Below are 26,439 nucleotides of genomic sequence, written 5' to 3' on the forward strand. Positions count from 1 at the left end.
CGAGTGTGCTGTGCCACGAGTGTATCGCAGGTACCGACCTCCTGGAAAAGCTGGGGCTCAACGTGCAGCCCCGACAGCGGTGCGCCACCGTGGAAGGCAGCGGGGAACGGATTCCATTCCTGGGACGGGAGCCGAATCGCCCCCGCTTCACACCTGTGGCCGCTACCCTGACGACGGCCGTCACCATCGGGCCGCTCGCCGAGATGCTGGTACCTGTGGCGACACCCTCCACCGACCCCGCGCACCGACCATCGGGGTGTGGTGTCTGCGAGTGTGGGAAGAGCGCATGGCGGTGTGAGTCGGCTTGTTGTAAAACGAAGATTTGCGCGCAAATAACTCTATTGAGTCGGCCAGTGTGCGCGCACCCGACCGAAGTTCCTGCGTCATTGTGCCCTGTGTTTGCGCGCGAGTGCGTATTTTCTCACGTGTTTGCGCTCGCCCACGCGTGTTCGCTCGGGAATTAACGCGCAGGCATTATCGCCCGTAGTGTGCCGGGGATTGACGCGCGAATATTACCTAGTAAATTGAGCGTGGGAGGGGGCGAATGAGGCTGCGTAGTAGCTCCTTACCCACGCCAGCGCCCGCGCCGCAGCTGGTGTATTTTTTGCGCGTGTACGTGGTGAGCGACGGTAGACTCGCACGGGTACGCACGGGATGATTAATATGGCTATTTTTAGCGCGTGCACGAGGTGGCCAATAGGGGCGGGTGGCTGTGCGTACCCGAGTGTGGGCAGCGGCGCGTACGGGCACTCCCGTGCAAGGAGTCTGGGAGTGTGTGTGAATGACCCGAGGTGGCCGAGAGCAAGGCAAGAGTTTCGTCTCACAGGGGGGATGCGGAGGCAGCGAGGTCGAAGCTACGAGCGGCAGCAGCGAGGAGGGAGGAAGAGGAGGAAGGGGGAGAGGAGTCGGGGGGCAGCAGCCCCTACAGAGTCACTTGATTTGAATGTGAGTGGTGATGATTGCGCGCCGTGCCTCGACCTTGTTCAAGGCGCGCAATCATTCTGCAGTGCATAGCGATCATGAGCCACTCACCTCTTGCCACGTAATATGTCGGTTAATATGTCGGTTAATTTTGAGTAATTTGCTTCAGTTTGTGTTCCATCTCAAAATCCATGTATTTATTCCTTTTAAAAGTACGATTAAAACGTTAAATCTAAAAGTTCGGTGACAAGGGACGGTTGACATGACGCGCAGTCCTCACCATAGCGCGAGAGTAGGAATCGCGTGCGCGCGAGCCAACAATTACATTGAAAATGTTTAGCTCGACTTAAATATGAGTAGTCTGTTGAAGCATTTTGTCTCGCAAAAAATTCGAGTGCGTTTTAAATAGTGAAGACAATCATCGTATCTTGCCCTGACCGAACAATTTCTCCCAACTGTTGGTTGTTCACTTGTTTTGAATTAGAATTTAAATCGTGAACATTGTCGTAGATTTCATAAGTTACGTACATTGAAGAAATTATATTCGTGGTAATGTATCAACTAGATGCATTTAAGTATGAACATTACGGGAATCGAGCCCAAAGGCAGGGGTGATGGAGACGGCGAGTATGGTGGCAGCTCATTCACCGGAGCTGAGTGCTGGGTGATCTCAGCGACGTCCGCACAAACTCTACGCCGCTTCTATAATAAACCTCGGGCCTAGAGGATGCTCGTCATGAATTTGTGAGAGCGCTGATTTCACAGAGACCCAGCGATAAAAACGACGTTTTGACATGGCGGAAACTGCTCCTGCTCAACCACCAGCTGCGGCTACTTCAGCGCTTAAAAGCCCCAAAAAGAAGCGCACCGCTCCAAAGGCCAAGAAGGTCGGCCCCAGCGTGTCCGAGCTCATCCTCAAGGCTCTCGCCAGCAGCAAGGAGAGGAACGGCGTGTCTCTTCCTGCGCTCAAAAAGTCGCTCGCTGCCGGAGGATACGACGTGGAGAAGAACAATGCCCGCGTGAAGTTAGCCATCAAGAAGCTTGTGGCCAAAGATGACGTGGCGCAAGTGAAGGGCAGCGGCGCGTCTGGCTCTTTCAAACTCAACAAGAAGGAAAAGGCTGCCGCAAAGGCGAAGCCCAAATCGTCAACGGCAAAGCCCGCGGCTAAAAAGCCCGCTGCAGCCAAGAAGGTGAAGAAGCCCGCGGCAGCCAAGAAGACCGCGCCCAAGAAGTCTCCTAAGAAAGCAAAGAAGTCCGCCGCTGCCAAGAGCCCCAAAAAGGTGAAGTCGGCTGTTAAGCCCAAGAAGGCGGCAAAGAGCCCAGCTAAGCCCAAGGCTGCGAAGCCCAAGGTCGCGAAGCCCAAGACCGTCAAGGCAAAGGCCACCAAACCCAAGGTGGCCAAACCCAAGAAGGCCGTGGCCAAGCCCAAGAAGACCGCGCTAAAGAAGTGAATCCGATCGGACGATGCGCGATTCCCTCCACCCTAACGGCTCTTTTCAGAGCCACCCACTTAGTTCAAAAAGTGAACCAGATGTTGCTGCGCTTCAATTAGTTAATCGTTAAACATCTGACAGTATTACATTGAAGCTTAATGCGTGCCATATTCTGTAAGTCAAACCCATTTACGGCGTGGCGATGGTTGCTCGCCGTGCCTCGGCCCTGATCAAGGAGCTCGATGGTTGGTGCAGTTCAATCGTGAGGATTTATGTAGATTGGAGAAGTTACGTACATTCGCCAAATTATCTTGACATTTTACCTACTTGATGTGTTTTAAGCATTGATGTGATGGGAGTAATCGAGCCCGAAAGCAGGGATCATAAACACAGGCGACGCAGTTTGCAGCTCCCTCACTCGAACTGAGTGCAGAGTAATCTCAGCGACGTCCGCATTCTCGCTGCCGATTCTAATCTAAATCCAGATTCAAAATCGATGCATTCTTGACGAACCTCCAATTTTGATTGTGTTGCACCTCTTCATTCCGTCATCATGTTACTGGTGCCAAATATGGTATTTAGTCTAAAAATGTATTGATTCCAGACAACTTTACTCAATTTGCCTCCTTTCGCTCGTTGCGCCTTTTCACTATTTTTTGTTTTGTAAAAATTCCGGTGCACCATCTACACTTCTCAATTAAAAATAATTTCCATTCGTAATTATCGCATTGTTTTTGCAATGTCTTTCTTATCTTCATCATTATACCTTCTTTGCCAGTTCCAAAATGTTTTTATATATATTATCATAGTATGTTTTTTGTTTGCATTTTGACTGCAGGTATTGTGGTTAATGCATACATGAATCCTTGTAATAAGGTTTCAGTTTTGTTGCAAGAAAAAAGGGGAAAAAACCCTATCATTAAATGCCTTTCTTACTTTGGGACTACGTTCACTCAACTATTGTGTTGGAAGCCGATTAGCTGCACATCTTGTTCTACTTGAAAACAAGACCTTAGATCGATTATTCACTCCACGTGCAATCTTGCAACAGATCGCGTCCCTCTCGCGTTCGCTGCGGGTGTGCCGAAATCATTACAGTGCTTCGAAAAGGGTCATTGCCCGAAACGTCTCATACATTTCAAAGAAGTGTTATTGACGACGGTGGAGGGTTTACTTCGTCACAGAGTTAAAGGTCAGAGGTTTAAGGCGGAGCCATCGCGGAGGGCAGAGGTGGTCGGTGACGTCACCCAGCTCCGGTTATAAAGGCGGCTGCTGCAGGCTGGGCGCGCCATCTCTCGCGAGCTTTGTCAGTAGTAGCAGAGTTAGTCGCCATGTCTGGACGCGGGAAAGGCGGTAAGGGGCTCGGTAAGGGAGGCGCAAAACGCCATCGTAAGGTGCTGCGCGACAACATCCAGGGAATCACCAAGCCCGCCATCCGCCGCCTCGCTCGCCGCGGCGGTGTGAAGCGCATCTCGGGCCTCATCTACGAAGAGACCCGCGGCGTCCTGAAGGTCTTCCTTGAGAACGTCATCCGCGACGCCGTCACCTACACGGAGCACGCCAAGCGCAAGACCGTCACCGCCATGGACGTGGTCTACGCCCTCAAGCGCCAGGGCCGCACTCTCTACGGCTTCGGAGGCTGAGTGCCTATCTCTCGCGCACTAAACCAACCCAAAGGCTCTTTTCAGAGCCACCCACCTCTTCTAAACTGCTTGCGCGCCAGTGTTACCAAACCTTTCACGAAAGAAACACTTCATTAATGGGTTGTTGCTCGCAAATTCCTCGTGAGCGTGTACCGGGCTCTTCTCGTGGACGCGCGGTGGCTCGAGGTGCCGTCTGCTTGCGCTCTGCTCGGTTACCATGTTTTCTTGTTCATGTTTTTTGCGTGTTGCGGTTGCACCCGATTCAAGAGCCGAATGGCTCACAGGGCTTTACCAAATAAATGAAACTGAGAACAGGTTCACGCAGAGATCGTTTGCTTGTTGAGTTAGCGAATCTTCATCTGCTTCCAAATGAATGAAATAAATCACAATATTCAAGATACGTCACATTTAACCAGGCGCAATTTTTGAACGCGTTAATACAGTACGCATTTCTGGTATTTTTGCGTGAATTATTTTCAGCTGCAGCCGATTCCGATATTACGTAGAGCATTTGGCGCCACAATCTTACAGCACACTCGTCCTAATTGACGTAGCGCGCCAGAATGCTAATCTCCACCCGTTAAATACAGCACAACAGCGAAGTTATTTTTCCACACCGAGCACATGTATTTTTTCCAAAATTGCGTTAAAAAAACGCCCGTGCTGTATTAGACGAGTTGTGAAACGAAAAAAGAAGCAAAAAAGCCACGCTAAAAAACAAAAAAACACTATACTGCATTGGGTTTTCTTGTCATCCTTTTTAAAACAAGCAATGCCATGGCTGCAATTCACTAATATACATGTTTGGACATTACATTGTGTTATATTCACAAGTCTTTTTTGCAGTAAAAAAATTAACGATATTAAAGTGAACATCGCGTTCGCGTTTCTCATTGGAGGCTGATGGAGAGGGATGGTACTGAAAGAGCCACTCCGCAGCGCCGCGCACTACAATCCTCTGATTTGCATCTCGCCTCCTATAAAGGAGATCAACGTACGACAGGGACACTCGTTCTCGTCCTTTCTGACGTTCCACAGCTGTACGCGGCGACATGCCCGATCCTCCCGCATCAAAGAGCGCTGGGCCGGCAAAGGTTCCTGCCCCCAAGAAGGGCTCCAAGAAGGCCGTGACCAAAGGCTACGCGCAAGGATGGCAAGAAGCGACGCCACCGCAGGAAGGAGAGCTACGCAATTTACATCTACAAGGTGATGAAGCAGGTGCACCCCGATACCGGCATCTCGTCCAAGGCCATGAGCATCATGAACTCGTTCGTCAACGACATCTTCGAGCGCATCGCTTCCGAGGCGTCCCGCTTGGCGCACTACAACAAACGCTCCACCATCACCTCTCGGGAGATCCAGACCGCTGTGCGACTGCTGCTCCCCGGCGAGCTGGCCAAGCACGCCGTGTCGGAGGGCACCAAGGCCGTCACCAAGTACACGAGCTCCAAGTGAAGCCTCGACTCAACCATTAATTACAACGGCTCTTTTCAGAGCCACCCACATCTCCGAACCTGCTTGTGCCAGTGTTAGCAGGAGCGCAAAACGAAACTTCAAACATAGAGCACTTGTCCAGGGTTTTTGACGTTGAGCGCCGATTTCTCGTCAACGTAGACCGGGCTGGAGTCGCAGCCGGGCGGTCGGGACTCGCGGTGACGCGAGGCGCCGTCTGCTGCTGCCGAATGCAGCAGCGGCCCCGCTCTCGGTTCACGCGGACACCGTTCATTGAGTGAAATGGAGAGATCCAGCGCATTTTTACCTGTACCCACGTGAAAAAAAGCAATAACAATATATATATATGCCATATTCACCATTGACGTCATCTGCAGCCGATCAAGATATAACATTGGATATGTGGCGCCATAACCTTGCACTGCAATATATTTAATTCCTGGTTGTCACGGCAAAGCATAGTGTGAACGCGATATCGGAATAGGCGACAATTTCTCATGGGGCGAATTTATACTTCAGTGATCGTGATTTTTAATTTTTACAAGAAGTGAAATCCAACCTAGTTTAAATGTATTTTCGGGCACGAACTAACATTTTGCACGTATATATAAAAGTAAGCGCCTAGCATGGATGACTCGTGCAGTATAACTGATGATCATCTCAATGCCAAGAGAATAGATATATATTTTTGTGATCACCTCTTTCCGGCATTTTTGCGTATTATTGTTTCCAATAAATTGCAGTTTCTTCACTTTATTTAGATTGATGCAGAGCACTGTAAAGTTGTTTTCGGAAAGGTTTTTGCTTGAGAAAAGAAAATCCGTTAAAGACATAAACGGCGCTCAAAGGTACTACTGCATTGTGATGCGGCATTCTGAAATGATACAAACTGCACATTTTGTTGATTAAGAAGAGGAGTTCACGACTCGAGATCAGTGCACGCTGCCAACCAACCAGCACGCGCTCCTTCGCACGTCACGACTCCACTGACCAGTGAGCGCGCGCTCTGCGCTACATAAGCCGCCTTCTCCCCGCCTGTGAGAATATCTTTGCTCTCACCAAGCCATGGCTCGCACTAAGCAGACGGCTCGTAAGTCCACGGGGGGCAAGGCTCCACGCAAGCAGCTCGCCACAAAGGCAGCCCGAAAGAGCGCTCCGGCCACGGGTGGCGTCAAGAAGCCTCACCGCTACAGACCCGGCACCGTCGCTCTGCGCGAGATCCGTCGCTACCAGAAGTCCACCGAGTTGCTCATCCGCAAACTGCCCTTCCAGCGCCTCGTCAGGGAGATCGCGCAGGACTTCAAGACCGACCTGCGCTTCCAGAGCTCCGCTGTCATGGCTCTGCAGGAGGCCAGCGAAGCGTACCTTGTTGCGCTCTTCGAGGACACCAACCTGTGCGCCATCCACGCCAAGCGCGTCACCATCATGCCCAAGGACATTCAGCTCGCCCGGCGCATTCGTGGCGAGCGCGCTTGATCGCCCAGCTCGGCCCTCAGAGCACAACACAAAGGCTCTTTTCAGAGCCACCACTTTCGCATGAAAAAGCTAACTTGTGTGGCCTTTAAAGTCCGCATGCCTGTTACGGCGACTTTGCCACGCACGGCTATCACTAGTCGCAAGGCTTAAGCTACCAAGTTCATTTTCTATACCTCTGCTCATATTTTGCAATATCACAAGTCCGTGTTGTATTTAAGCGTTGTGAAACCATGTCTACATAATGTACAGTAAACGGCTGATTTCTGTGAAATACATGAACTATTAAACGCTGTTTAAAGCTCAAGCTGAAAATACGTTCGCATTTTGCAAACTAAGAGACTGAGTTATTCACGCACATATATTTCTAGGCATTGCCCGAAGAGGCGGTTAAATTAATATATACACCGTATATGCGCGTAGGATATCAATCATGAGCTCAAGGCTATCACAATGATTTCTTATAACCAATGAGGTCCCTCAAATGATGATTATAATAAATAATACCATTGATAGTGGCGGAATCAGCTTGCCGCTGAATTTGTTTACGGTTAACTCTATCATGCTTAAAACTTGAACCTATTAAGTACGTGTATCGCATTGTTTCATTCATAAGATGTGTCCGCATAAAAAAAAATATATATAGATATATATAATTAAAGTCAACATCGAATCCTCGCGTCCAGGCTTTTCATTGGTCTCTCAGGAGAGGGCGGGACCGAACGAGAGGAGCCATTCAGCAGCGACGCGCTCTACGATCCTCTTATCAGCTATAAAAGTCGCTCAAGGAGGTGCGGATGATCATCACAACTCGTGCTTGCATTGTCTCCAGTGCTATTAGTAGTTTCGGTTTCCTCACCATGTCAGGACGCGGCAAGACCGGTGGCAAATCTCGCGCAAAGGCAAAGTCCCGCTCTTCCCGCGCCGGTCTGCAGTTCCCCGTGGGCCGCGTTCACAGGCTGCTCCGCAAGGGCAATTACGCCCAGCGGGTCGGCGCTGGAGCACCCGTCTACCTGGCAGCCGTGCTCGAGTACCTCTCTGCCGAGATCCTCGAGCTGGCTGGCAATGCCGCCCGCGACAACAAGAAGACGAGGATCATCCCCCGACACCTGCAGCTCGCGGTGCGCAACGACGAGGAGCTGAACAAGCTCATGGGCGGCGTGACCATCGCCCAGGGCGGTGTGTTGCCAAACATCCAGGCCGTGCTGCTGCCCAAGAAGACCTCTCAGGCAAAGAAGTGAACGCGCCGCCGCCTCTACCACCACAATAACGGCTCTTTTCAGAGCCACCCACTTGCTTGCAAAGAGCTCGGACAGTCGTACACAGGGGTTGTGTTATTAGTGAGGACACCGTCGTCTCGTGGCCCTCGTCCCATATTACTCGCAATTAAACGAATGCTCTGCTCATAGATACCCCTTTTCTCTAATTTAGGAACGGTGTTTGAGCAGCATTCCAACATTGCATCAATCATGAAACATGGTTTAGAATAAATTGAGGGCGTTCGTATTTTAAGAAAGTATTGTCTTTTTCAGAAAAAACCCGTTCTTTTTGAGTGGTCAGATTGCATAGGCTATTTGACGCCATCACCTTACAGTACACACGCACCAATTGACTGAAGTTTTTTTTTTTCCGGAAATGAGCGATGGAGGGCTTAAAAGGGACTGGGACGTGTGTTGCTGTGCGTTGGTGCAATAAATAAGTGCTTTAACAATTCTACAACTCATTCACAATGAATAATTTACTACAGTATAGAGTTATAATTAATGATTGACACGTGACATAAGTAGCCTAGGATTTCGAGGTTTTTTTGCATCGTTATGAACACCTTGGTACTTTTCTCGCCTTCAAACAAATGAAGAGGATTCGTAGAATAGTTGAAACACTGCTTGAATTCACCAACGCACAGCAACACTCGTTCCAAACCAACCCCTAACACCCGTCCCACAGCCCCCTTTAACCTCTCCGCCCTTGCTCCCAATACACATCCACGTCTGATACGCCTCTGGACCTGGTGACGTCATTTGCCCTTTAACTTTTGACTCGTCCAGGTTATTCCCGCGCGTGTGATTGGTGCGTGTTCCTGAGAGCGGAGATGTCGTGTCTGCGTGGTGCATGTGCGTAAGGGTGGCTCGCAGATCCCTTACACAATAAATTCCATCAACAGATTGCTTGCGTACTCCTTTAAATGATGGGTCGGATCCTCGCTGCACTTCGACTCGTCACACGGACGTTCGAGTGGCTGGGAAGTCGACGGGCCCGAGCCTGGCTTGAGTACAATACGAACTAACTCTTATCCCTACCCTCTCTCCTATTTTTTTTTAAGTCCTCTACATCAAAGATAAATCGGTGCTAATCCGCTGGCCTCCCGTACAATCAGGTGCCTCGGATTTCCCGCCACTCTCCCGCGACCGGTGCTCTCTCAAGACGTCCGCTCTTTACCCTCTAAACAAGCGCATCTGTCCTCCCAATCAGAGGATCGGCCCTGTTTTTCCCGTCGTTCGTGACTCCGTCCCTCCGCTACCTGCCTGCTGACCCGTGTGTGTTGTGTGCGCTTTCTACCCGCGGTGGCTCAGCAGCCCCGTCGTGACCATGTAATTACAACCAAAGTCACGGCGCCGCGGTGCACGTTTGCATCGGGGGAGGTCGCCCAATTCCCTGGTCGCAGGAAATCGTGAAACTTGGTCCCATGAGAGGTCTTCTAGGTGAAAACCTGTCGGCCACGTGACCTCCCCTCGGCGCTCTATGTGGGGGTGTGTGTGTGTGTTCATGTGTGGGGGGTGGTGAGGGAAGAGCAGTGTCGGCCCCGTCGCTCGGAGGTGGCGGCGTTGCGGCCACGGCGTCGGCAGGACGGCTTCGCTGCTGCGTCATCACAGTTGCAGGCACGGCTCCGACGGAGCGGCTTCGCTGCTGTGGCACCACAAGTACGAAAGAGAGAGTTGGGATTTAAGCGTAAAAGCCTAGGGAGGTTAATTCGAAATAGGCGGGACAGATTGGGTCTTAGACCGTCGGGAACAGGTTAGTTATTCTACTAATATTGACACCGGGCTACGTAATAATTAGCCTCGGACTCGCCGAGAATAAACTGTTAGTGTTCAATAACCTTGTCGTGTGGTGTCTGCGAGTGTGGGAAGAGCGCATGGCGGTGTGAGTCCGCTAGTCGTAAAACGAAGATTTGCGCGCAAATAACTCTATTGAGGCGGTCAGTGTGCGCGCACCCGACCGAAGTTCTTGCGTCATTGTGCCCTGTGTTTGTGCGCGAGTGCGTATTTTCCCACGTGTTTGCGCTCGCCCACGTGTGTTCGCTCGGGAATTAACGCGAAGGCATTATCGCCCGTAGTGTGCCGGGGATTGACGCGCGAATATTGCCTAGTAAATTGAGCGTGGGGGGGGGGCGAATGAGGCTGCGTAGTAGCTCCTTACCCACGCCAGCGCCCGCGCCGCAGCTGGTCTATTTTCTGCGCGTGTACGTGGTGAGCGACGGTAGACTCGCACGGGTACGCACGGGATTATTAATACGGCTATTTTTAGCGCGTGCACGAGGTGGCCAATAGGGGCGGGTGGCTGCGCGTACCCGAGTGTGGGCAGCGGCGCGCACGGGCGCTTCCGTGCAAGGAGTCTGGGAGTGTGTGTGTGAATGACCCGAGGTGGCCGAGAGCCAGGCAAGAGTTTCGTCTCACAGGGGGGATGCGGAGGCAGCGAGGTAGAAGCTACGAGCGGCAGCAGCGAGGAGGGAGGAAGAGGAGGAAGGGGGAGAGGAGTCGGGGGGCAGCAGCCCCTACAGAGTCACTTGAATTTCGATTTAAAGCTTTCGTGACTGCAATGATTCATCTTCTTTGGTTCTTTCGGTAAAGTCACGTAGAATGAGAATAAAATAATAAATTGATAAAATAAAATAACAATAATATTCTCACGACGTTTCGGCCACAACACAAGCGGCCTTCATCAGGTGAAGGGACGAGACTGTCTGGTAGGACAGCGCTGGAGTGAAAGAGCCACGTTCAGATCACGGCCTTTAAGCCTCAACTTTAGCACTCACACCACGGTTAATGGTATGGTTTGTCAACATGGAGTATAATAGCGCCTCGCAGCTGTCTCTCTCCCCCTCCTCTGTTCCGACCATGGACGAACTCGTCCGTCTGAACGGGGCGCGTAGCTATCCGTGGTGCTAAAGTTGAGGCTTAAAGGCCGTGATCTGAACGTGGCTCTTTCACTCCAGCGCTGTCCTACCAGACAGTCTCGTCCCTTCACCTGATGAAGGCCGCTTGTGTTGTGGCCGAAACGTCGTGAGAATATTATTGTGTTATTTTATTTTATCAATTTATTATTTTATTCTCATTCTACGTGACTTTACCGAAAGAACCAAAGAAGAAGAGTCACTTGAGTTGAATGTGAGTGGTGATGATTGCGCGCCGTGCCTCGACCTTGTTCAAGGCGCGCAATCATTCTGCAGTGCATAGCGATCATGAGCCACTCACCTCTTGCCACGTAATATGTTAAACTACGTGTTTAACGTCGGTAAATTTTGAGTAATTTGCTTCAGTTTGTGTTCCATCTCAAAATCCATGTATTTATTCATTTTAAAGTACGATTAAAACGTTAAATCTAAAAGTTCGGTGACAGGGGATGGTTGACATGACGCGCAGTCCTCACCATAGCGCGAGAGTAGGAATCGCGTGCGCGCGAGCCAACATTTAAATTGAAAATATTTAGCTGGACTTAAATATGAGTAGTCTGTTGAAGCATTTTGTCTTGCAAAAAATTCGAGTGCGTTTTAAATAGTGAAGACAATCATCGTATCTTGCCCTGACCGAACAATTTCTCCCAACTGTTGGTTGTTCACTTGTTTTGAATTATAATTTAAATCGTGAACATTGTCGTAGATTGCATAAGTTACGTACATTAAATAAATTATTTTCGTGGTAATTTATCAACTAGATGCATTTAAGTATGAACATTACGGGAATCGAGCCCAAAGGCAGGGGTGATGGAGACGGCGAGTATGGTGGCAGCTCATTCACCGGAGCTGAGTGCTGGGTGATCTCAGCGACGTCCGCACAAACTCTACGCCGCTTCTATAATAAACCTCGGGCCTAGAGGATGCTCGTCATGAATTTGTGAGAGCGCTGATTTCACAGAGACCCAGCGATAAAAACGACGTTTTGAGATGGCAGAAACTGCGCCTGCTCAACCACCAGCTGCGGCTACTTCAGCGCTTAAAAGCCTCAAAAAGAAGCGCACCGCTCCAAAGGCCAAGAAGGTCGGCCCCAGCGTGTCCGAGCTCATCCTCAAGGCTCTCGCCAGCAGCAAGGAGAGGAACGGCGTGTCTCTTCCTGCGCTCAAAAAGTCGCTCGCTGCCGGAGGATACGACGTGGAGAAGAACAATGCCCGCGTGAAGTTAGCCATCAAGAAGCTTGTGGCCAAAGATGCCGTGGCGCAAGTGAAGGGCAGCGGCGCGTCTGGCTCTTTCAAACTCAACAAGAAGGAAAAGGCTGCCGCAAAGGCGAAGCCCAAATCGTCAACGGCAAAGCCCGCGGCTAAAAAGCCCGCTGCAGCCAAGAAGGTGAAGAAGCCCGCGGCAGCCAAGAAGACCGCGCCCAAGAAGTCTCCTAAGAAAGCAAAGAAGTCCGCCGCTGCCAAGAGCCCCAAAAAGGTGAAGTCGGCTGTTAAGCCCAAGAAGGCGGCAAAGAGCCCAGCTAAGCCCAAGGCTGCGAAGCCCAAGGTCGCGAAGCCAAAGACCGTCAAGGCAAAGGCCACCAAACCCAAGGTGGCCAAACCCAAGAAGGTCGTGGCCAAGCCCAAGAAGACCGCGCTAAAGAAGTGAATCCGATCGGACGATGCGCGATTCCCTCCACCCTAACGGCTCTTTTCAGAGCCACCCACTTAGTTCAAAAAGTGAACCAGATGTTGCTGCGCTTCAATTAGTTAATCGTTAAACATCTGACAGTATTACATTGAAGCTTAATGCGTGCCATATTCTGTAAGTCAAACCCATTTACGGCGTGGCGATGGTTGCTCGCCGTGCCTCGGCCCTGATCAAGGAGCTCGATGGTTGGTGCAGTTCAATCGTGAGGATTTATGTAGATTGGAGAAGTTACGTACATTCGCCAAATTATCTTGACATTTTACCTACTTGATGTGTTTTAAGCATTGATGTGATGGGAGTAATCGAGCCCGAAAGCAGGGATCATAAACACAGGCGACGCAGGTTGCAGCTCCCTCACTCGAACTGAGTGCAGAGTAATCTCAGCGACGTCCGCATTCTCGCTGCCGATTCTAATCTAAATCCAGATTCAAAATCGATGCATTCTTGACGAACCTCCAATTTTGATTGTGTTGCACCTCTTCATTCCGTCATCATGTTACTGGTGCCAAATATGGTATTTAGTCTAAAAATGTATTGATTCCAGACAACTTTACTCAATTTGCCTCCTTTCGCTCGTTGCGCCTTTTCACTATTTTTTGTTTTGTAAAAATTCCGGTGCACCATCTACACTTCTCAATTAAAAATAATTTCCATTCGTAATTATCGCATTGTTTTTGCAATGTCTTTCTTATCTTCATCATTATACCTTCTTTGCCAGTTCCAAAATGTTTTTATATATATATTATCATAGTATGTTTTTTGTTTGCATTTTGACTGCAGGTATTGTGGTTAATGCATACATGAATCCTTGTAATAAGGTTTCAGTTTTGTTGCAAGAAAAAAGGGGAAAAAACCCTATCATTAAATGCCTTTCTTACTTTGGGACTACTTGGTGACGTTCACTCAACTATTGTGTTGGAAGCCGATTAGCTGCACATCTTGTTCTACTTGAAAACAAGACCTTAGATCGATTATTCACTCCACGTGCAATCTTGCAACAGATCGCGTCCCTCTCGCGTTCGCTGCGGGTGTGCCGAAATCATTACAGTGCTTCGAAAAGGGTCATTGCCCGAAACGTCTCATACATTTCAAAGAAGTGTTATTGACGACGGTGGAGGGTTTACTTCGTCACAGAGTTAAAGGTCAGAGGTTTAAGGCGGAGCCATCGCGGAGGGCAGAGGTGGTCGGTGACGTCACCCAGCTCCGGTTATAAAGGCGGCTGCTGCAGGCCGGGCGCGCCATCTCTCGCGAGCTTTGTCAGTAGTAGCAGAGTTAGTCGCCATGTCTGGACGCGGGAAAGGCGGTAAGGGGCTCGGTAAGGGAGGCGCAAAACGCCATCGTAAGGTGCTGCGCGACAACATCCAGGGAATCACCAAGCCCGCCATCCGCCGCCTCGCTCGCCGCGGCGGTGTGAAGCGCATCTCGGGCCTCATCTACGAAGAGACCCGCGGCGTCCTGAAGGTCTTCCTTGAGAACGTCATCCGCGACGCCGTCACCTACACGGAGCACGCCAAGCGCAAGACCGTCACCGCCATGGACGTGGTCTACGCCCTCAAGCGCCAGGGCCGCACTCTCTACGGCTTCGGAGGCTGAGTGCCCATCTCTCGCGCACTAAACCAACCCAAAGGCTCTTTTCAGAGCCACCCACCTCTTCTAAACTGCTTGCGCGCCAGTGTTACCAAACCTTTCACGAAAGAAACACTTCATTAATGGGTTGTTGCTCGCAAATTCCTCGTGAGCGTGCACCGGGCTCTTCTCGTGGACGCGCGGTGGCTCGAGGTGCCGTCTGCTTGCGCTCTGCTCGGTTACCATGTTTTCTTGTTCATGTTTTTTGCGTGTTGCGGTTGCACCCGATTCAAGAGCCGAATGGCTCACAGGGCTTTACCAAATAAATGAAACTGAGAACAGGTTCACGCAGAGATCGTTTGCTTGTTGAGTTAGCGAATCTTCATCTGCTTCCAAATGAATGAAATAAATCACAATATTCAAGATACGTCACATTTAACAAGGCGCAATTTTTGAACGCGTTAATACAGTACGCATTTCTGGTATTTTTGCGTGAATTATTTTCAGCTGCAGCCGATTCCGATATTACGTAGAGCATTTGGCGCCACAATCTTACAGCACACTCGTCCTAATTGACGTAGCGCGCCAGAATGCTAATCTCCACCCGTTAAATACAGCACAACAGCGAAGTTATTTTTCCACACCGAGCACATGTATTTTTTCCAAAATTGCGTTAAAAAAACGCCCGTGCTGTATTAGACGAGTTGTGAAACGAAAAAAGAAGCAAAAAGGCCACGCTAAAAAACAAAAAAAACACTATACTGCATTGGGTTTTCTTGTCATCCTTTTTAAAACAAGCAATGCCATGGCTGCAATTCACTAATATACATGTTTGGACATTACATTGTGTTATATTCACAAGTCTTTTTTGCAGTAAAAAAATTAACGATATTAAAGTGAACATCGCGTTCGCGTTTCTCATTGGAGGCTGATGGAGAGGGATGGTACTGAAAGAGCCACTCCGCAGCGCCGCGCACTACAATCCTCTGATTTGCATCTCGCCTCCTATAAAGGAGATCAACGCGCGTACGACAGGCACACTCGTTCTCGTCCTTTCTGACGTTCCACAGCTGTACGCGGCGACATGCCCGATCCTCCCGCATCAAAGAGCGCTGGGCCGGCGAAAGTTCCTGCCCCCAAGAAGGGCTCCAAGAAAGCCGTGACCAAGGCTACGCGCAAGGATGGCAAGAAGCGACGCCACCGCAGGAAGGAGAGCTACGCAATTTACATCTATAAGGTGATGAAGCAGGTGCACCCCGATACCGGCATCTCGTCCAAGGCCATGAGCATCATGAACTCGTTCGTCAACGACATCTTCGAGCGCATCGCTTCCGAGGCGTCCCGCTTGGCGCACTACAACAAGCGCTCCACCATCACCTCTCGGGAGATCCAGACCGCTGTGCGACTGCTGCTCCCCGGCGAGCTGGCCAAGCACGCCGTGTCGGAGGGCACCAAGGCCGTCACCAAGTACACGAGCTCCAAGTGAAGCCTCGACTCAACCATTAATTACAACGGCTCTTTTCAGAGCCACCCACATCTTCGAACCTGCTTGTGCCAGTGTTAGCAGGAGCGCAAAACGAAACTTCAAACATAGAGCACTTGTCCAGGGTTTTTGACGTTGAGCGCCGATTTCTCGTCAACGTAGACCGGGCTGGAGTCGCAGCCGGGCGGTCGGGACTCGCGGTGACGCGAGGCGCCGTCTGCTGCTGCCGAATGCAGCAGCGGCCCCGCTCTCGGTTCACGCGGACACCGTTCATTGAGTGAAATGGAGAGATCCAGCGCATTTTTACCTGTACCCACGTGAAAAAAAGCAATAACAATATATATGCCATATTCACCATTGACGTCATCTGCAGCCGATCAAGATATAACATTGGATATGTGGCGCCATAACCTTGCACTGCAATATATTTAATTCCTGGTTGTCACGGCAAAGCATAGTGTGAACGCGATATCGGAATAGGCGACAATTTCTCATGGGGCGAATTTATACTTCAGTGATCGTGATTTTTAATTTTTACAAGAAGTGAAATACAACCTAGTTTAAATGTATTTTCGGGCACGAACTAACATTTTGCACGTATATATAAAAGTAAGCGCCTAGCATGGATGACTCGTGCAGTATAACTGATGATCATCTCAATGCCAAGAGAATAGATATATATCCCTGTGATCACCTCTTTCCGGCATTTTTGCGTATTAATGTTTACAATAAATTGCAGTTTCTTCACTTTATTTAGATTGATGCAGAGCACTGTAAAGTTGTTTTCGGAAAGGTTTTTGCTTAAGAAAAGAAAATCCGTTAAAGACATCAACGGCGCTCAAAGGTACTACTGCATTGTGATGCGGCATTCTGAAATGATACAAACTATGCACATTTTGTTGATTAAGAAGAGGAGTTCAAGACTCGAGATCAGTGCACGCTGCCAACCAACCAGCACGCGCCTCTTCGCACGTCACGACTCCGCTGACCAGTGAGCGCGCGCTCTGCGCTACATAAGCCGCCTTCTCCCCTCCTGTGAGAATATCTTTGCTCTCACCAAGCCATGGCTCGTACCAAGCAGACGGCTCGTAAGTCCACGGGGGGCAAGGCTCCACGCAAGCAGCTCGCCACAAAGGCAGCCCGAAAGAGCGCTCCGGCCACGGGCGGCGTCAAGAAGCCTCACCGCTACAGGCCCGGCACCGTCGCTTTGCGCGAGATCCGCCGTTACCAGAAGTCCACTGAGTTGCTCATCCGCAAACTGCCCTTCCAGCGCCTCGTCAGGGAGATCGCGCAGGACTTCAAGACCGACCTGCGCTTCCAGAGCTCCGCTGTCATGGCTCTGCAGGAGGCCAGCGAAGCGTACCTTGTTGCGCTCTTCGAGGACACCAACCTGTGCGCCATCCACGCCAAGCGCGTCACCATCATGCCCAAGGACATTCAGCTCGCCCGCCGCATTCGTGGCGAGCGCGCTTGATCGCCCAACTCGGCCCTCAAAGCACAACACAAAGGCTCTTTTCAGAGCCACCACTTTCGCATGAAAAAGCTAACTTGTGTGTCCTTTAAAGTCCGCATGCCTGTTACGGCGACCTTCGTTTGCCAGTCACGGCTATCACGAGTCGCAAGGCTTAAGCGACCAAGTTCATTTTCTATACCCCTCTGCTCATATTTTGCAATATCACAAGTCCGTGTTGTATTTAAGCGTTGTGGAACCATGTCTACATAATGTACAGTGAACGGCTGATTTCGGTGAAATACATGAACTATTAAACGCTGTTTAAAGCTCAAGCTGAAAATACGTTCGCATTTTGCAAACTAAGAGACTGAGTTATTCACGCGCATATATATTTCTAGGCATTGCCCGAAGAGGCGGTTAAATTAATATATAAATACACCGTATAGGCGCGTGGGATATCAATCATGAGCTCAAGGCTATCACAATGATTTCTTATAACCAATGAGGTCCCTCAAATGATGATTATAATAAATAATACATTGATAGTGGCGCATTGTTTCATTCATAAGTTGTTCCCGTATAAAAACTAAATATGGATATATATAATTAAAGTCAGCATGGAATCCTCGCGTCCAGGCTTTTCATTGGTCTCTCAGGAGAGGGCGGGACCGAACGAGAGGAGCCATTCAGCAGCGACGCGCTCTACGATCCTCTTATCAGCTATAAAAGTCGCTCAAGGAGGTGCGGATGATCATCACAACACGTGCTTGCATTGTCTCCAGTGCTATTAGTAGTTTCGGTTTCCTCACCATGTCAGGACGCGGCAAGACCGGTGGCAAATCTCGCGCAAAGGCAAAGTCCCGCTCTTCCCGCGCCGGTCTGCAGTTCCCCGTGGGCCGCGTTCACAGGCTGCTCCGCAAGGGCAATTACGCCCAGCGGGTCGGCGCTGGAGCACCCGTCTACCTGGCTGCCGTGCTCGAGTACCTCTCTGCCGAGATCCTCGAGCTGGCTGGCAATGCCGCCCGCGACAACAAGAAGACGAGGATCATCCCCCGACACCTGCAGCTCGCGGTGCGCAACGACGAGGAGCTGAACAAGCTCATGGGCGGCGTGACCATCGCCCAGGGCGGTGTGTTGCCAAACATCCAGGCCGTGCTGCTGCCCAAGAAGACCTCTCAGGCAAAGAAGTGAACGCGCCGCCGCCTCTACCACCACAATAACGGCTCTTTTCAGAGCCACCCACTTGCTTGCAAAGAGCTCGGACAGTCGTACACAGGGGTTGTGTTATTAGTGAGGACACCGTCGTCTCGTGGCCCTCGTCCCATATTACTCGCAATTAAACGAATGCTCTGCTCATAGATACCCCTTTTCTCTAATTTAGTAACGGTGTTTGAGCAGCATTCCAACATTGCATCAATCATGAAACATGGTTTAGAATAAATTGAGGGCGTTAGTATTTTAAGAAAGTATTGTCTTTTTCAGAAAAAAACCCGTTCTTTTTGAGCGGTCAGATTGCATAGGCTATTTGACGCCATCACCTTACAGTACACACGCACCAATTGACTGAAGTTTTTTTTTCCGGAAATGAGCGATGGAGGGCTTAAAAGGGACTGGGACGTGTGTTGCTGTGCGTTGGTGTGTTAGGGTCGCCGGCCCCCGGGATCTCCCCTGCCTGCGACCCTGTCCGCGAAGTACCGACGCTCCCAGACTCTCCACTAGTGTGGGAGCTGCCGCCGCCGCACTCCTCCCCTGGCGGGGAAAGGTCGTCGCGCTCCTGTTCCCCCCCCTGTGCCGTCCCCCCCCGAGTCCGGGTCTCCTGCCGGTGGGGCATCACCCTCGACCTCCCTGGGACCCGCTAGCGCTTCGCCGGCACCCAAACGCGACGCTCCCCGCCCGCGCAGTCCCACGCACCAATCACACGCGGGTAACAGGGGGTCAAAGGTCGGAGGGTAAGCGACGTCGTTCGTGCTCACTCCGACGCTTGGGGGGGTTGGTTTAAACGGGTTTAAAGGGCTATGCGATGGGCATGCGTGCGAGACGGGTATCCGCTCGCAGCGCAGGAGTCCGCAGCCGACCGTTCGTAGCGCACACAATCCACGCGGCGCCGCTCCACACACGCGGCGACCACCGAGAACAGCAAGCGAACCCACGCTTCCACTCTCTTTCCACACCCCCGCAAAAACCACCACACCAGTCTGTTATGTAACGACCACCGCGACAGCAAGCGCACCCACGCTTCCGCAATAACCACACCAGTCTGTTATGTAACGACCACCGCGACAGCAAGCGCACCCACGCTTCCGCAATAACCACACCAGTCTGTTATGTAACGACCACCGCGACAGCAAGCGCACCCACGCTTCCACTCTCTTTCCACACCCCCGCAAAAACCACCACACCAGTCTGTTATGTAACGACCACCGCGACAGCAAGCGCACCCACGCTTCCACAAAAACCACACCAGTCCGTTATGTAACCGCCGACGATTTATTCCACCGCGTCGGCGAGCCCTTATTTAACCGAGTCAGTCGGGATCAGCGGGGCAGGACCGATCTATCTCTCGATAGTCGGCACTACACTCTACCTGTCCTTCTCCCCTTTACCCTCTCCGGTTTTGCTCTTAAGCTAAGTCCCAACTCCCTCTCTCTCTCTTACTCACGGTTCGTCGTCACTGCTGTCTGGTCCTCGCGGCGCGTCGATACGTCCCACGGACGTTCGCGCGGCTGGACTCGGGAGTTGACGGGCCTGGGGTTGACTCGAGTAGCCAGAGACCCTTTTTCCTTCGCCCTGACCCGCTTTATTCTTTCTACATCAAAGGGGCTACCTGGTGCCGACTCGCGGGCCAATCAGCTCGCTGGGATCACCCGCCAATCGGTAGGCCCATCTGTATCCCAGCATCCCCCGGGCCGTTGCTTTCAGCGACGTCCGCATCTAAATTTACCTGCTCAGCGACCCTCCAGCCAGAGGGCGACCCTGCTTTCCCGCCGCTCGTGGCTCTGCCCTCCTACCTGCCTGCTGACCCGTGTGTGTTGTGTGTGCTGTCTACCCGCGGTGGCTCGGCAGCCCCGTCGTGACCATGTAATTACAACCAAAGTCACGGCGCCGCGGTGGGTGTTAGCGTCGGGGGAGACCGTCCAATTCCCTGGCTGCAGGAAACCGTGAAGATTATCCCTTTACGAGGGCTTCTGGGTGAAAACCTGTCGGCCAGGGTGTCTCCCCACGCGCTCTAATGGTGGGGGCGAGTGCGTGCGTGTGTGTTCCGGTGGGGGGGGGGGTGGGGAGGTGGTGGGGTGGGGCAATGTCGGCCTCGCCGCTCGGAGCGGCGAGATCGCAGGTGGGCCACCCGCCGATCGGCTCCGTGGCGGCGGCATCACATAGCCCCCCGAGGTGCCAGTCCCCGTCCCGGGTTGACTGGAGCACCTCGCCTGGGCCGCGCCCACGAGGTAGCGCTGCGGGGTCCGGGGGATCCGCCCGGATCTCGTGGCTGGCCTCGGGGGAGGTGGCTCCGTCCTCGGGGTTTCCTGCAGCGGTCTCCTTCTCCACTCCAGTGGCTCCTCCGATCCCTCGGCACCTGGGGGCTGGGGGACAAACTCCGCGGCAGCGGGGTTTAAGGGGCGGCGTCCCCGCCGTCCTCTGGCGGGGCCGGGACGCCTCGGGGCTGGGGGCACGGCGGGGCCCATGTAGTGCGCGAGGCCCCCGAGCACGGGTGGCGCAGGGGCACCGGGATTTCGCGGTACTCGGGCAGCGAGGTTCTCCCCCGCCGGGGCTGCCCTCCATGGTTTTAAGCGGCGGACGTTAACCACCGTTTCTCGGCCCCTCTCTCCACCCTGGATTAGTACCGTCCAGGGAGAGATCTGCCGTACCACGGTCCAGGGTCCCCGCCAGTAGGTGGTCAGCTTCCCCACCTGTCCGGCCCCGACGCGAGGGGTGTGTAGCCACACCTTGGTACCTGTCAAGAAAAGGGGGGGCTCCACGCGGGGTCGGGTGCTCTGTTCCTGTCGCCGATGCGCGGCCTCCCCTTGCGGGTAGGCCCGGTCCCGGACCCCTCGTAGGGTCTCCATCAGATGTTCCACGGGGCGACTTCCTTCCTCCGTTTGGGGTGGAGGAATGCCGAACAGCAAGTCTGCGGGTAGACGAGACTCACGACCAAACATCATTAGGAACGGGGTTTGGCCCGTCGATGTGTGCACCGTGGTGGCGTAGGCGAACAGGGCGTAGGGGAGGTGTTCGTCCCAATCCCGTTGGTTTGAGGCCGCCATACGCTTGAGCTTTCCGGCCAGAGTCTGATTCATACGTTCAACCATACCGTTCGCCTGGGGGTGGTACGCCGTGGTTCGGTCTTTCTGGATCCCGAACTCCCGGCACAGCGCCTGAAACAACTCGGCCTCGAACTCGCTACCCTGGTCGGTAAGGACTCGCTCCGGGATCCCGTGCTTAAGTACATAGTGCTCCACGAACGCCCGGGCTACTACCAGGGCCGTTTTATCGGGGATGGCCACCGCCACGGGGTAGCGGGTGAAGTATTCCACCGCTACGAGGATATAGCGGTTGCCCCGGTGGGATCGTGGGAATGGCCCCTGGAGATCGATGCCGACCAGCTGGTTAGTTCGACTGACGCGGAACGGCCTTAGGGGTACTTGGTATCGTGCCGGTTTCGGCCCGCACTGCTGACAAGCGCGGCAGCCCTGTACCCAGGCGGCCACATCTTGCGTCAATTTGGGCCAGAGATACTGGCGACGCAGAGTCTCCCGAGTGCGCCGTTCCCCGTCATGGCCCCCGAGCGGGTGGTCGTGTACCAGCCGTAGCAGCTGGGGTCGCACCTGGGCGGGAACACAGATGCACCCCGGCTGGCCGGCCTCGGTTAACTCCCGTACCACCCCGTTCTGCACACACAACCGGGCATACAAACCGCTCCAGGGCCCTGGTAGGGTGCTTTTCCCCTCCCGCAGGGCCGCTTCCACCGCCGCCAGATCCGGATCCCGCTGCTGGGTCTGCCTCAGCTGCTCGTCGCTCAGGCCCGGGAAGGCGCAGCCGACGTCCTCCTGGATCCGTCCGATCGGGGCGGGGTGGTCCACGGGGTCCCGAGTCGTGGGCCCCGCGCTCGCCGGGCGGCCGACTGGGTCCGCGCCTCCACCTGTGGGGGTCTCTGTGGCGCATACCGCACTCTCTCTCGCCGGGGGGGGGTTAGGTTCAGCGGGTTCCCGGGGGTCCGTTGCCTGTCGGCAACGTCCCCCCGTGAAGCACGGGCAGGCCTCCTCCGCCCTCGTCTCGGCACACACCGCGGGTCGCCGTGATAATGCGTCCGCGTTTGCATGCGTCCGCCCCGCCCGGTATTCGATCTGCAGGTTGTACTCCTGCAGCTGCGCCAGCCATCGGGCCATCTGTCCCCGCGGTTCCTTGAAGGTGAGGAGGAACTGCAGAGCATAATGGTCCGTGCGCACTCGACATTTCCTGCCGTATAAATACGGCCGAAACTGTTTACACGCGAAGATCACAGCGTACAATTCCTGACGGGTCACACAGTAGTTCAGCTCGGCCCCGCTCGGGGTCCGGCTGGCGTACGCAATCACCCGTTCCACCCCTTCCTGCACCTGCGACAACACCGCACCCAGCCCGCTGCTGCAGGCGTCGGTGTCCAAAATAAAGTCGGTGGTAAAATCGGGGAAAGCCAGTGTGGGGGTGTGTGTGAGGTGGTCTTTGAGGGTGGTGAAGGCCGTCTGGCAGGCCTCCGTCCACTGATAGGGGTGCTTGGGGGAAGTGAGTTGGGTGAGGGGGCGTGCAATCTCGCTGAATCCCTTTACAAATCGACGGTAATAGGTGGCGAGCCCCAAGAATGACCTTATCTCCGACAGGTTTCTTGGCTGTGGCCAATCCACTACGGCGCGTACCTTGTCCGGATCGGTGCGCACCCCCGCCTCGCTGACGCGATGTCCGAGGTACCCCACCTCGCGCTGTGCGATGTAACACTTACGCGGCTTGAGCTTGAGATGAGCCGCTCGCAGTCGCTGGAACACCTCCCGTAACCTGGACCAGTGCTCAGACAGAGATCTACTGAACACGATCACATCATCCAGGTAAATCAGGCATTGCTCCCACTGCAAGCCCCGCATCACCAACTCCATCAGCCGCTGGAACGTCGCGGGCGCGTTGGTGAGCCCGAACGGGAGTACTCGAAACTCGAATAGCCCCATCGGGGTGGTGAATGCGGTTTTTGGCCGATCCTCCTCCGTCATCTCCACCTGCCAGTACCCGGACGCGAGATCGAGGGTGGAAAAGTACCGCGCTCCGGCGAGGCTGTCAAAGGTGTCGTCGATGCGCGGTATGGGGAAGGCGTCGCCGAGGGTGACTGCGTTTAGTTTGCGGTAATCGACGCAAAACCGGGTTGACCCGTCCTTTTTTGTTACTAGCACCACCGGGGCAGACCAGGGGCTCGCCGAGGGCTGAATTATGTTATCGCGGAGCATGTCCCTGACCGCCTCTTTGATCTGGGCGCGTTCGGGTGCGCCCACGCGGTACGCGGGGAGTTTTATGGGTCGGGCGGCCCCGGTGTCGATTTGGTGCTTAACGAGATCTGTGCGACCCACGTCTGAATCGTGTTCGCTGAACACGTCGGCGTACTCCCGCAGTAACCCGCGTAGCTGATCGGCCTCTCCCTTGGGTAAATCTGCCCAAGGTACGTGTACCGCGTCAAGAAGGGGGACGACCTCGGCGTGGGGAGTCGGGCCGACTCGCCAGGCCAGGTCTTGTTGGTCCTCGGGGCGACCGGGGTCCTCCGCCCAGAGTGCGAATACCGAGTCGCTGGAGTGGCGCGCGTGTAGGGGGTGCACGGTGGCTACTGTGGTGCGCCGTCGTAGTATTGCTGGGGTGCCGTGGGGGTTAAACACACGCATGAACAATCGGCCCCCATCGGCGTTTACCAATGTGGCTGACCCCACAACCCCGTATCGTTTTGCCAACTCCGGGTGAGGAGTTAGCATTACCTCCCCCGATGGTCGGTGCGCGGGGTCGGTGGAGGGTGTCGCCACAGGTACCAGCATCTCGGCGAGCGGCCCGATGGTGACGGCCGTCGTCAGGGTAGCGGCCACAGGTGTGAAGCGGGGGCGATTCGGCTCCCGTCCCAGGAATGGAATCCGTTCCCCGCTGCCTTCCACGGTGGCGCACCGCTGTCGGGGCTGCACGTTGAGCCCCAGCTTTTCCAGGAGGTCGGTACCTGCGATACACTCGTGGCACAGCACACTCGAGACGTAGAACTCCTGAGTGCACACCTGGTTTCCGAGACGGACCTCGAGGGAGATCCTTCCCAGCAACCCCATCCCGGCTCCGCTCGCTGTGTGCAGCGCGCAATCCGGGGCCGGCAGGCGGCTCACGTCAACCCCGAGCACGCTGCAGTGCGCGGCGCTCACGAGTGAGGCTACGGCCCCCGTGTCCAGTAGGATCCGGGTGCGCTGCCCGTTCACCTGTCCTTCCACCAGTGACGTGGCCCCCGTGATTCCTGCCACCAGCTCCCGTAGCCAGTCGCCCGTCCTCACCGCGTCCTTGGGTGTTGTGGCCGTGACCTGTGTGGGTGTCACTTGCTTACCATTATTATTATCGTCGTTTTGTTTCGGGACCTCGGTGATTGCACCCCTAGGTGGTCCACTCTCTAGGGGGCGTTGGCGTTTAACCCTTCGGTATATCTAGCGCGGGCGATCTGTGGGCAGTCTCTCATGAGATGCCCCTGACGGCCGCACATATAACACGCCCGGGGGGGGGTGGCGGCTCCATAGTGGGCACCCTGCCCGCTCCCTCTCCCCCCCGTGCGCCGCTGCCCAGACTCTGCTTCTAGTCGGGCTACCCTCCCAGCTAGCCCTCCCAACTCGGTCTGAATCGTCTCTACCGTAGTCTGCAGCGTAGTCACATGTGCCCGTACTTGGGTTACGTTGTTGTCCACTTGGGTTACTTTGTTGTCAATCCCCCCGATGCCCGCCTGTATCCCCGCTACCCATCCCGGGGTGGTCTCGCGGGATACCGGAGGCCCCCTTTCCCGACCCCCTACCATCCTGGTGAGCTCCTGTTCCTCCTCTTCCTCCTCGGTGGACAGACTTGCGATGGTGCGCTCCCGTCCCAGTCCTCGGAGCTGTGCGCGTTCGCTAGAAATTCTTTCACATTTGCGCGCGCGCTCGACAAGGGCATCAAAGGAGAGGCGCGTACAGTTCACGTCTGGCTGCCACCACGCCGTGCGCATTAAGTATCGCTGGATTTTCTCTGTGGCCAGCTCCTCAATCGCTTCCGTGGTGTGCCTCGGGCGTGCGATCTTTGTTAGCTCACGCACATCCTCGGCATAATCGCGCAGGTCCTCGCCGGGTTGGCGACGGCGTGCCTCTAAGGCCGCTTTTGCCTCCTCCTCATCGCGCGTACCGAAGCGCAGATCAAGTCGGCGCATCAGCTCCTCTAGCTGTGTCTGCGCGCTTGCGGGTAGGGCTTCCACAAAATCGGCTGCCCGCCCATCCAGATTCATATTAAGTTGACGTAGCGTCTGCGCGTCCGTCCACCCATTAATTTCCTTAGCCCCTAGGACGTTGCGGGCAAATGCTCTCCACGAAGGTGTACCCCGGCCAGTGAATATATGCCTTATTTTCGCGTGGGGTAACGCGGGGGTTCGTACCGCTTCTGACACCATATTGTTAGGGTCGCCGGCCCCCGGGATCTCCCCTGCCTGCGACCCTGTCCGCGAAGTACCGACGCTCCCAGACTCTCCACTAGTGTGGGAGCTGCCGCCGCCGCACTCCTCCCCTGGCGGGGAAAGGTCGTCGCGCTCCTGTTCCCCCCCCTGTGCCGTCCCCCCCCGAGTCCGGGTCTCCTGCCGGTGGGGCATCACCCTCGACCTCCCTGGGACCCGCTAGCGCTTCGCCGGCACCCAAACGCGACGCTCCCCGCCCGCGCAGTCCCACGCACCAATCACACGCGGGTAACAGGGGGTCAAAGGTCGGAGGGTAAGCGACGTCGTTCGTGCTCACTCCGACGCTTGGGGGGGTTGGTTTAAACGGGTTTAAAGGGCTATGCGATGGGCATGCGTGCGAGACGGGTATCCGCTCGCAGCGCAGGAGTCCGCAGCCGACCGTTCGTAGCGCACACAATCCACGCGGCGCCGCTCCACACACGCGGCGACCACC

The 26,439-nt window shown here is 54.1% G+C and overlaps 9 protein-coding genes and 1 pseudogene across 9 annotated transcripts; all 10 read left to right on the plus strand.

Moving 5' to 3' along the window:
- The first annotated feature begins 1,631 nt into the window (after positions 1 to 1,631).
- LOC142929439 (histone H1-like) lies at positions 1,632 to 2,507 on the plus strand. The gene has a single exon (XM_076070859.1). The coding sequence runs from the start codon at positions 1,716 to 1,718 to the stop codon at positions 2,370 to 2,372; it is 657 nt and encodes a 218-aa protein (XP_075926974.1). The 5' UTR covers positions 1,632 to 1,715; the 3' UTR covers positions 2,373 to 2,507.
- An 825-nt stretch (positions 2,508 to 3,332) lies between these two features.
- Positions 3,333 to 4,317, plus strand: LOC142929441 (histone H4). Its single transcript, XM_076070860.1, has one exon. The coding sequence runs from the start codon at positions 3,686 to 3,688 to the stop codon at positions 3,995 to 3,997; it is 312 nt and encodes a 103-aa protein (XP_075926975.1). The 5' UTR covers positions 3,333 to 3,685; the 3' UTR covers positions 3,998 to 4,317.
- Positions 4,318 to 4,492: 175 nt separating this feature from the next.
- Positions 4,493 to 5,497, plus strand: LOC142929440 (histone H2B type 3-B-like; annotated as a pseudogene).
- A 978-nt stretch (positions 5,498 to 6,475) lies between these two features.
- On the plus strand, positions 6,476 to 7,284 carry LOC142929397 (histone H3). Its single transcript, XM_076070816.1, has one exon. The coding sequence runs from the start codon at positions 6,515 to 6,517 to the stop codon at positions 6,923 to 6,925; it is 411 nt and encodes a 136-aa protein (XP_075926931.1). The 5' UTR covers positions 6,476 to 6,514; the 3' UTR covers positions 6,926 to 7,284.
- A 352-nt stretch (positions 7,285 to 7,636) lies between these two features.
- Positions 7,637 to 8,192, plus strand: LOC142929442 (histone H2A-like). The gene has a single exon (XM_076070861.1). The coding sequence runs from the start codon at positions 7,720 to 7,722 to the stop codon at positions 8,161 to 8,163; it is 444 nt and encodes a 147-aa protein (XP_075926976.1). The 5' UTR covers positions 7,637 to 7,719; the 3' UTR covers positions 8,164 to 8,192.
- A 3,767-nt stretch (positions 8,193 to 11,959) lies between these two features.
- On the plus strand, positions 11,960 to 13,445 carry LOC142929443 (histone H1-like). Its single transcript, XM_076070862.1, has one exon. The coding sequence runs from the start codon at positions 12,087 to 12,089 to the stop codon at positions 12,741 to 12,743; it is 657 nt and encodes a 218-aa protein (XP_075926977.1). The 5' UTR covers positions 11,960 to 12,086; the 3' UTR covers positions 12,744 to 13,445.
- Positions 13,446 to 14,010: 565 nt separating this feature from the next.
- Positions 14,011 to 14,698, plus strand: LOC142929446 (histone H4). The gene has a single exon (XM_076070865.1). It carries the CDS (start codon positions 14,067 to 14,069, stop codon positions 14,376 to 14,378), a length of 312 nt encoding a protein of 103 aa, XP_075926980.1. The 5' UTR covers positions 14,011 to 14,066; the 3' UTR covers positions 14,379 to 14,698.
- Positions 14,699 to 14,866: 168 nt separating this feature from the next.
- On the plus strand, positions 14,867 to 15,882 carry LOC142929445 (histone H2B type 3-B-like). Its single transcript, XM_076070864.1, has one exon. It carries the CDS (start codon positions 15,436 to 15,438, stop codon positions 15,835 to 15,837), a length of 402 nt encoding a protein of 133 aa, XP_075926979.1. The 5' UTR covers positions 14,867 to 15,435; the 3' UTR covers positions 15,838 to 15,882.
- Positions 15,883 to 16,081: 199 nt separating this feature from the next.
- On the plus strand, positions 16,082 to 17,359 carry LOC142929444 (histone H3). The gene has a single exon (XM_076070863.1). The coding sequence runs from the start codon at positions 16,898 to 16,900 to the stop codon at positions 17,306 to 17,308; it is 411 nt and encodes a 136-aa protein (XP_075926978.1). The 5' UTR covers positions 16,082 to 16,897; the 3' UTR covers positions 17,309 to 17,359.
- Positions 17,360 to 18,045: 686 nt separating this feature from the next.
- Positions 18,046 to 18,507, plus strand: LOC142929398 (histone H2A). Its single transcript, XM_076070817.1, has one exon. It carries the CDS (start codon positions 18,098 to 18,100, stop codon positions 18,476 to 18,478), a length of 381 nt encoding a protein of 126 aa, XP_075926932.1. The 5' UTR covers positions 18,046 to 18,097; the 3' UTR covers positions 18,479 to 18,507.
- Positions 18,508 to 26,439: the final 7,932 nt, after the last annotated feature.

The sequence above is a fragment of the Petromyzon marinus genome, chromosome 31, assembly GCF_048934315.1.
Source record: "Petromyzon marinus isolate PM22_M1 ecotype Great Lakes invasive population chromosome 31, UKy_Petmar_22M1.pri1.0, whole genome shotgun sequence".
NCBI classification, from domain to species: Eukaryota; Metazoa; Chordata; class Hyperoartia; order Petromyzontiformes; family Petromyzontidae; genus Petromyzon; species Petromyzon marinus.

Bases quoted from the DNA above. Each gene is read 5' to 3' on its own strand.
- LOC142929442 (XM_076070861.1), top strand. From the start codon at position 7,720: ATGATCATCACAACTCGTGCTTGCATTGTCTCCAGTGCTATTAGTAGT.
- LOC142929446 (XM_076070865.1), top strand. From the start codon at position 14,067: ATGTCTGGACGCGGGAAAGGCGGTAAGGGGCTCGGTAAGGGAGGCGCA.
- LOC142929445 (XM_076070864.1), top strand. From the start codon at position 15,436: ATGCCCGATCCTCCCGCATCAAAGAGCGCTGGGCCGGCGAAAGTTCCT.
- LOC142929398 (XM_076070817.1), top strand. From the start codon at position 18,098: ATGTCAGGACGCGGCAAGACCGGTGGCAAATCTCGCGCAAAGGCAAAG.
- LOC142929443 (XM_076070862.1), top strand. From the start codon at position 12,087: ATGGCAGAAACTGCGCCTGCTCAACCACCAGCTGCGGCTACTTCAGCG.
- LOC142929439 (XM_076070859.1), top strand. From the start codon at position 1,716: ATGGCGGAAACTGCTCCTGCTCAACCACCAGCTGCGGCTACTTCAGCG.
- LOC142929441 (XM_076070860.1), top strand. From the start codon at position 3,686: ATGTCTGGACGCGGGAAAGGCGGTAAGGGGCTCGGTAAGGGAGGCGCA.
- LOC142929444 (XM_076070863.1), top strand. From the start codon at position 16,898: ATGGCTCGTACCAAGCAGACGGCTCGTAAGTCCACGGGGGGCAAGGCT.
- LOC142929397 (XM_076070816.1), top strand. From the start codon at position 6,515: ATGGCTCGCACTAAGCAGACGGCTCGTAAGTCCACGGGGGGCAAGGCT.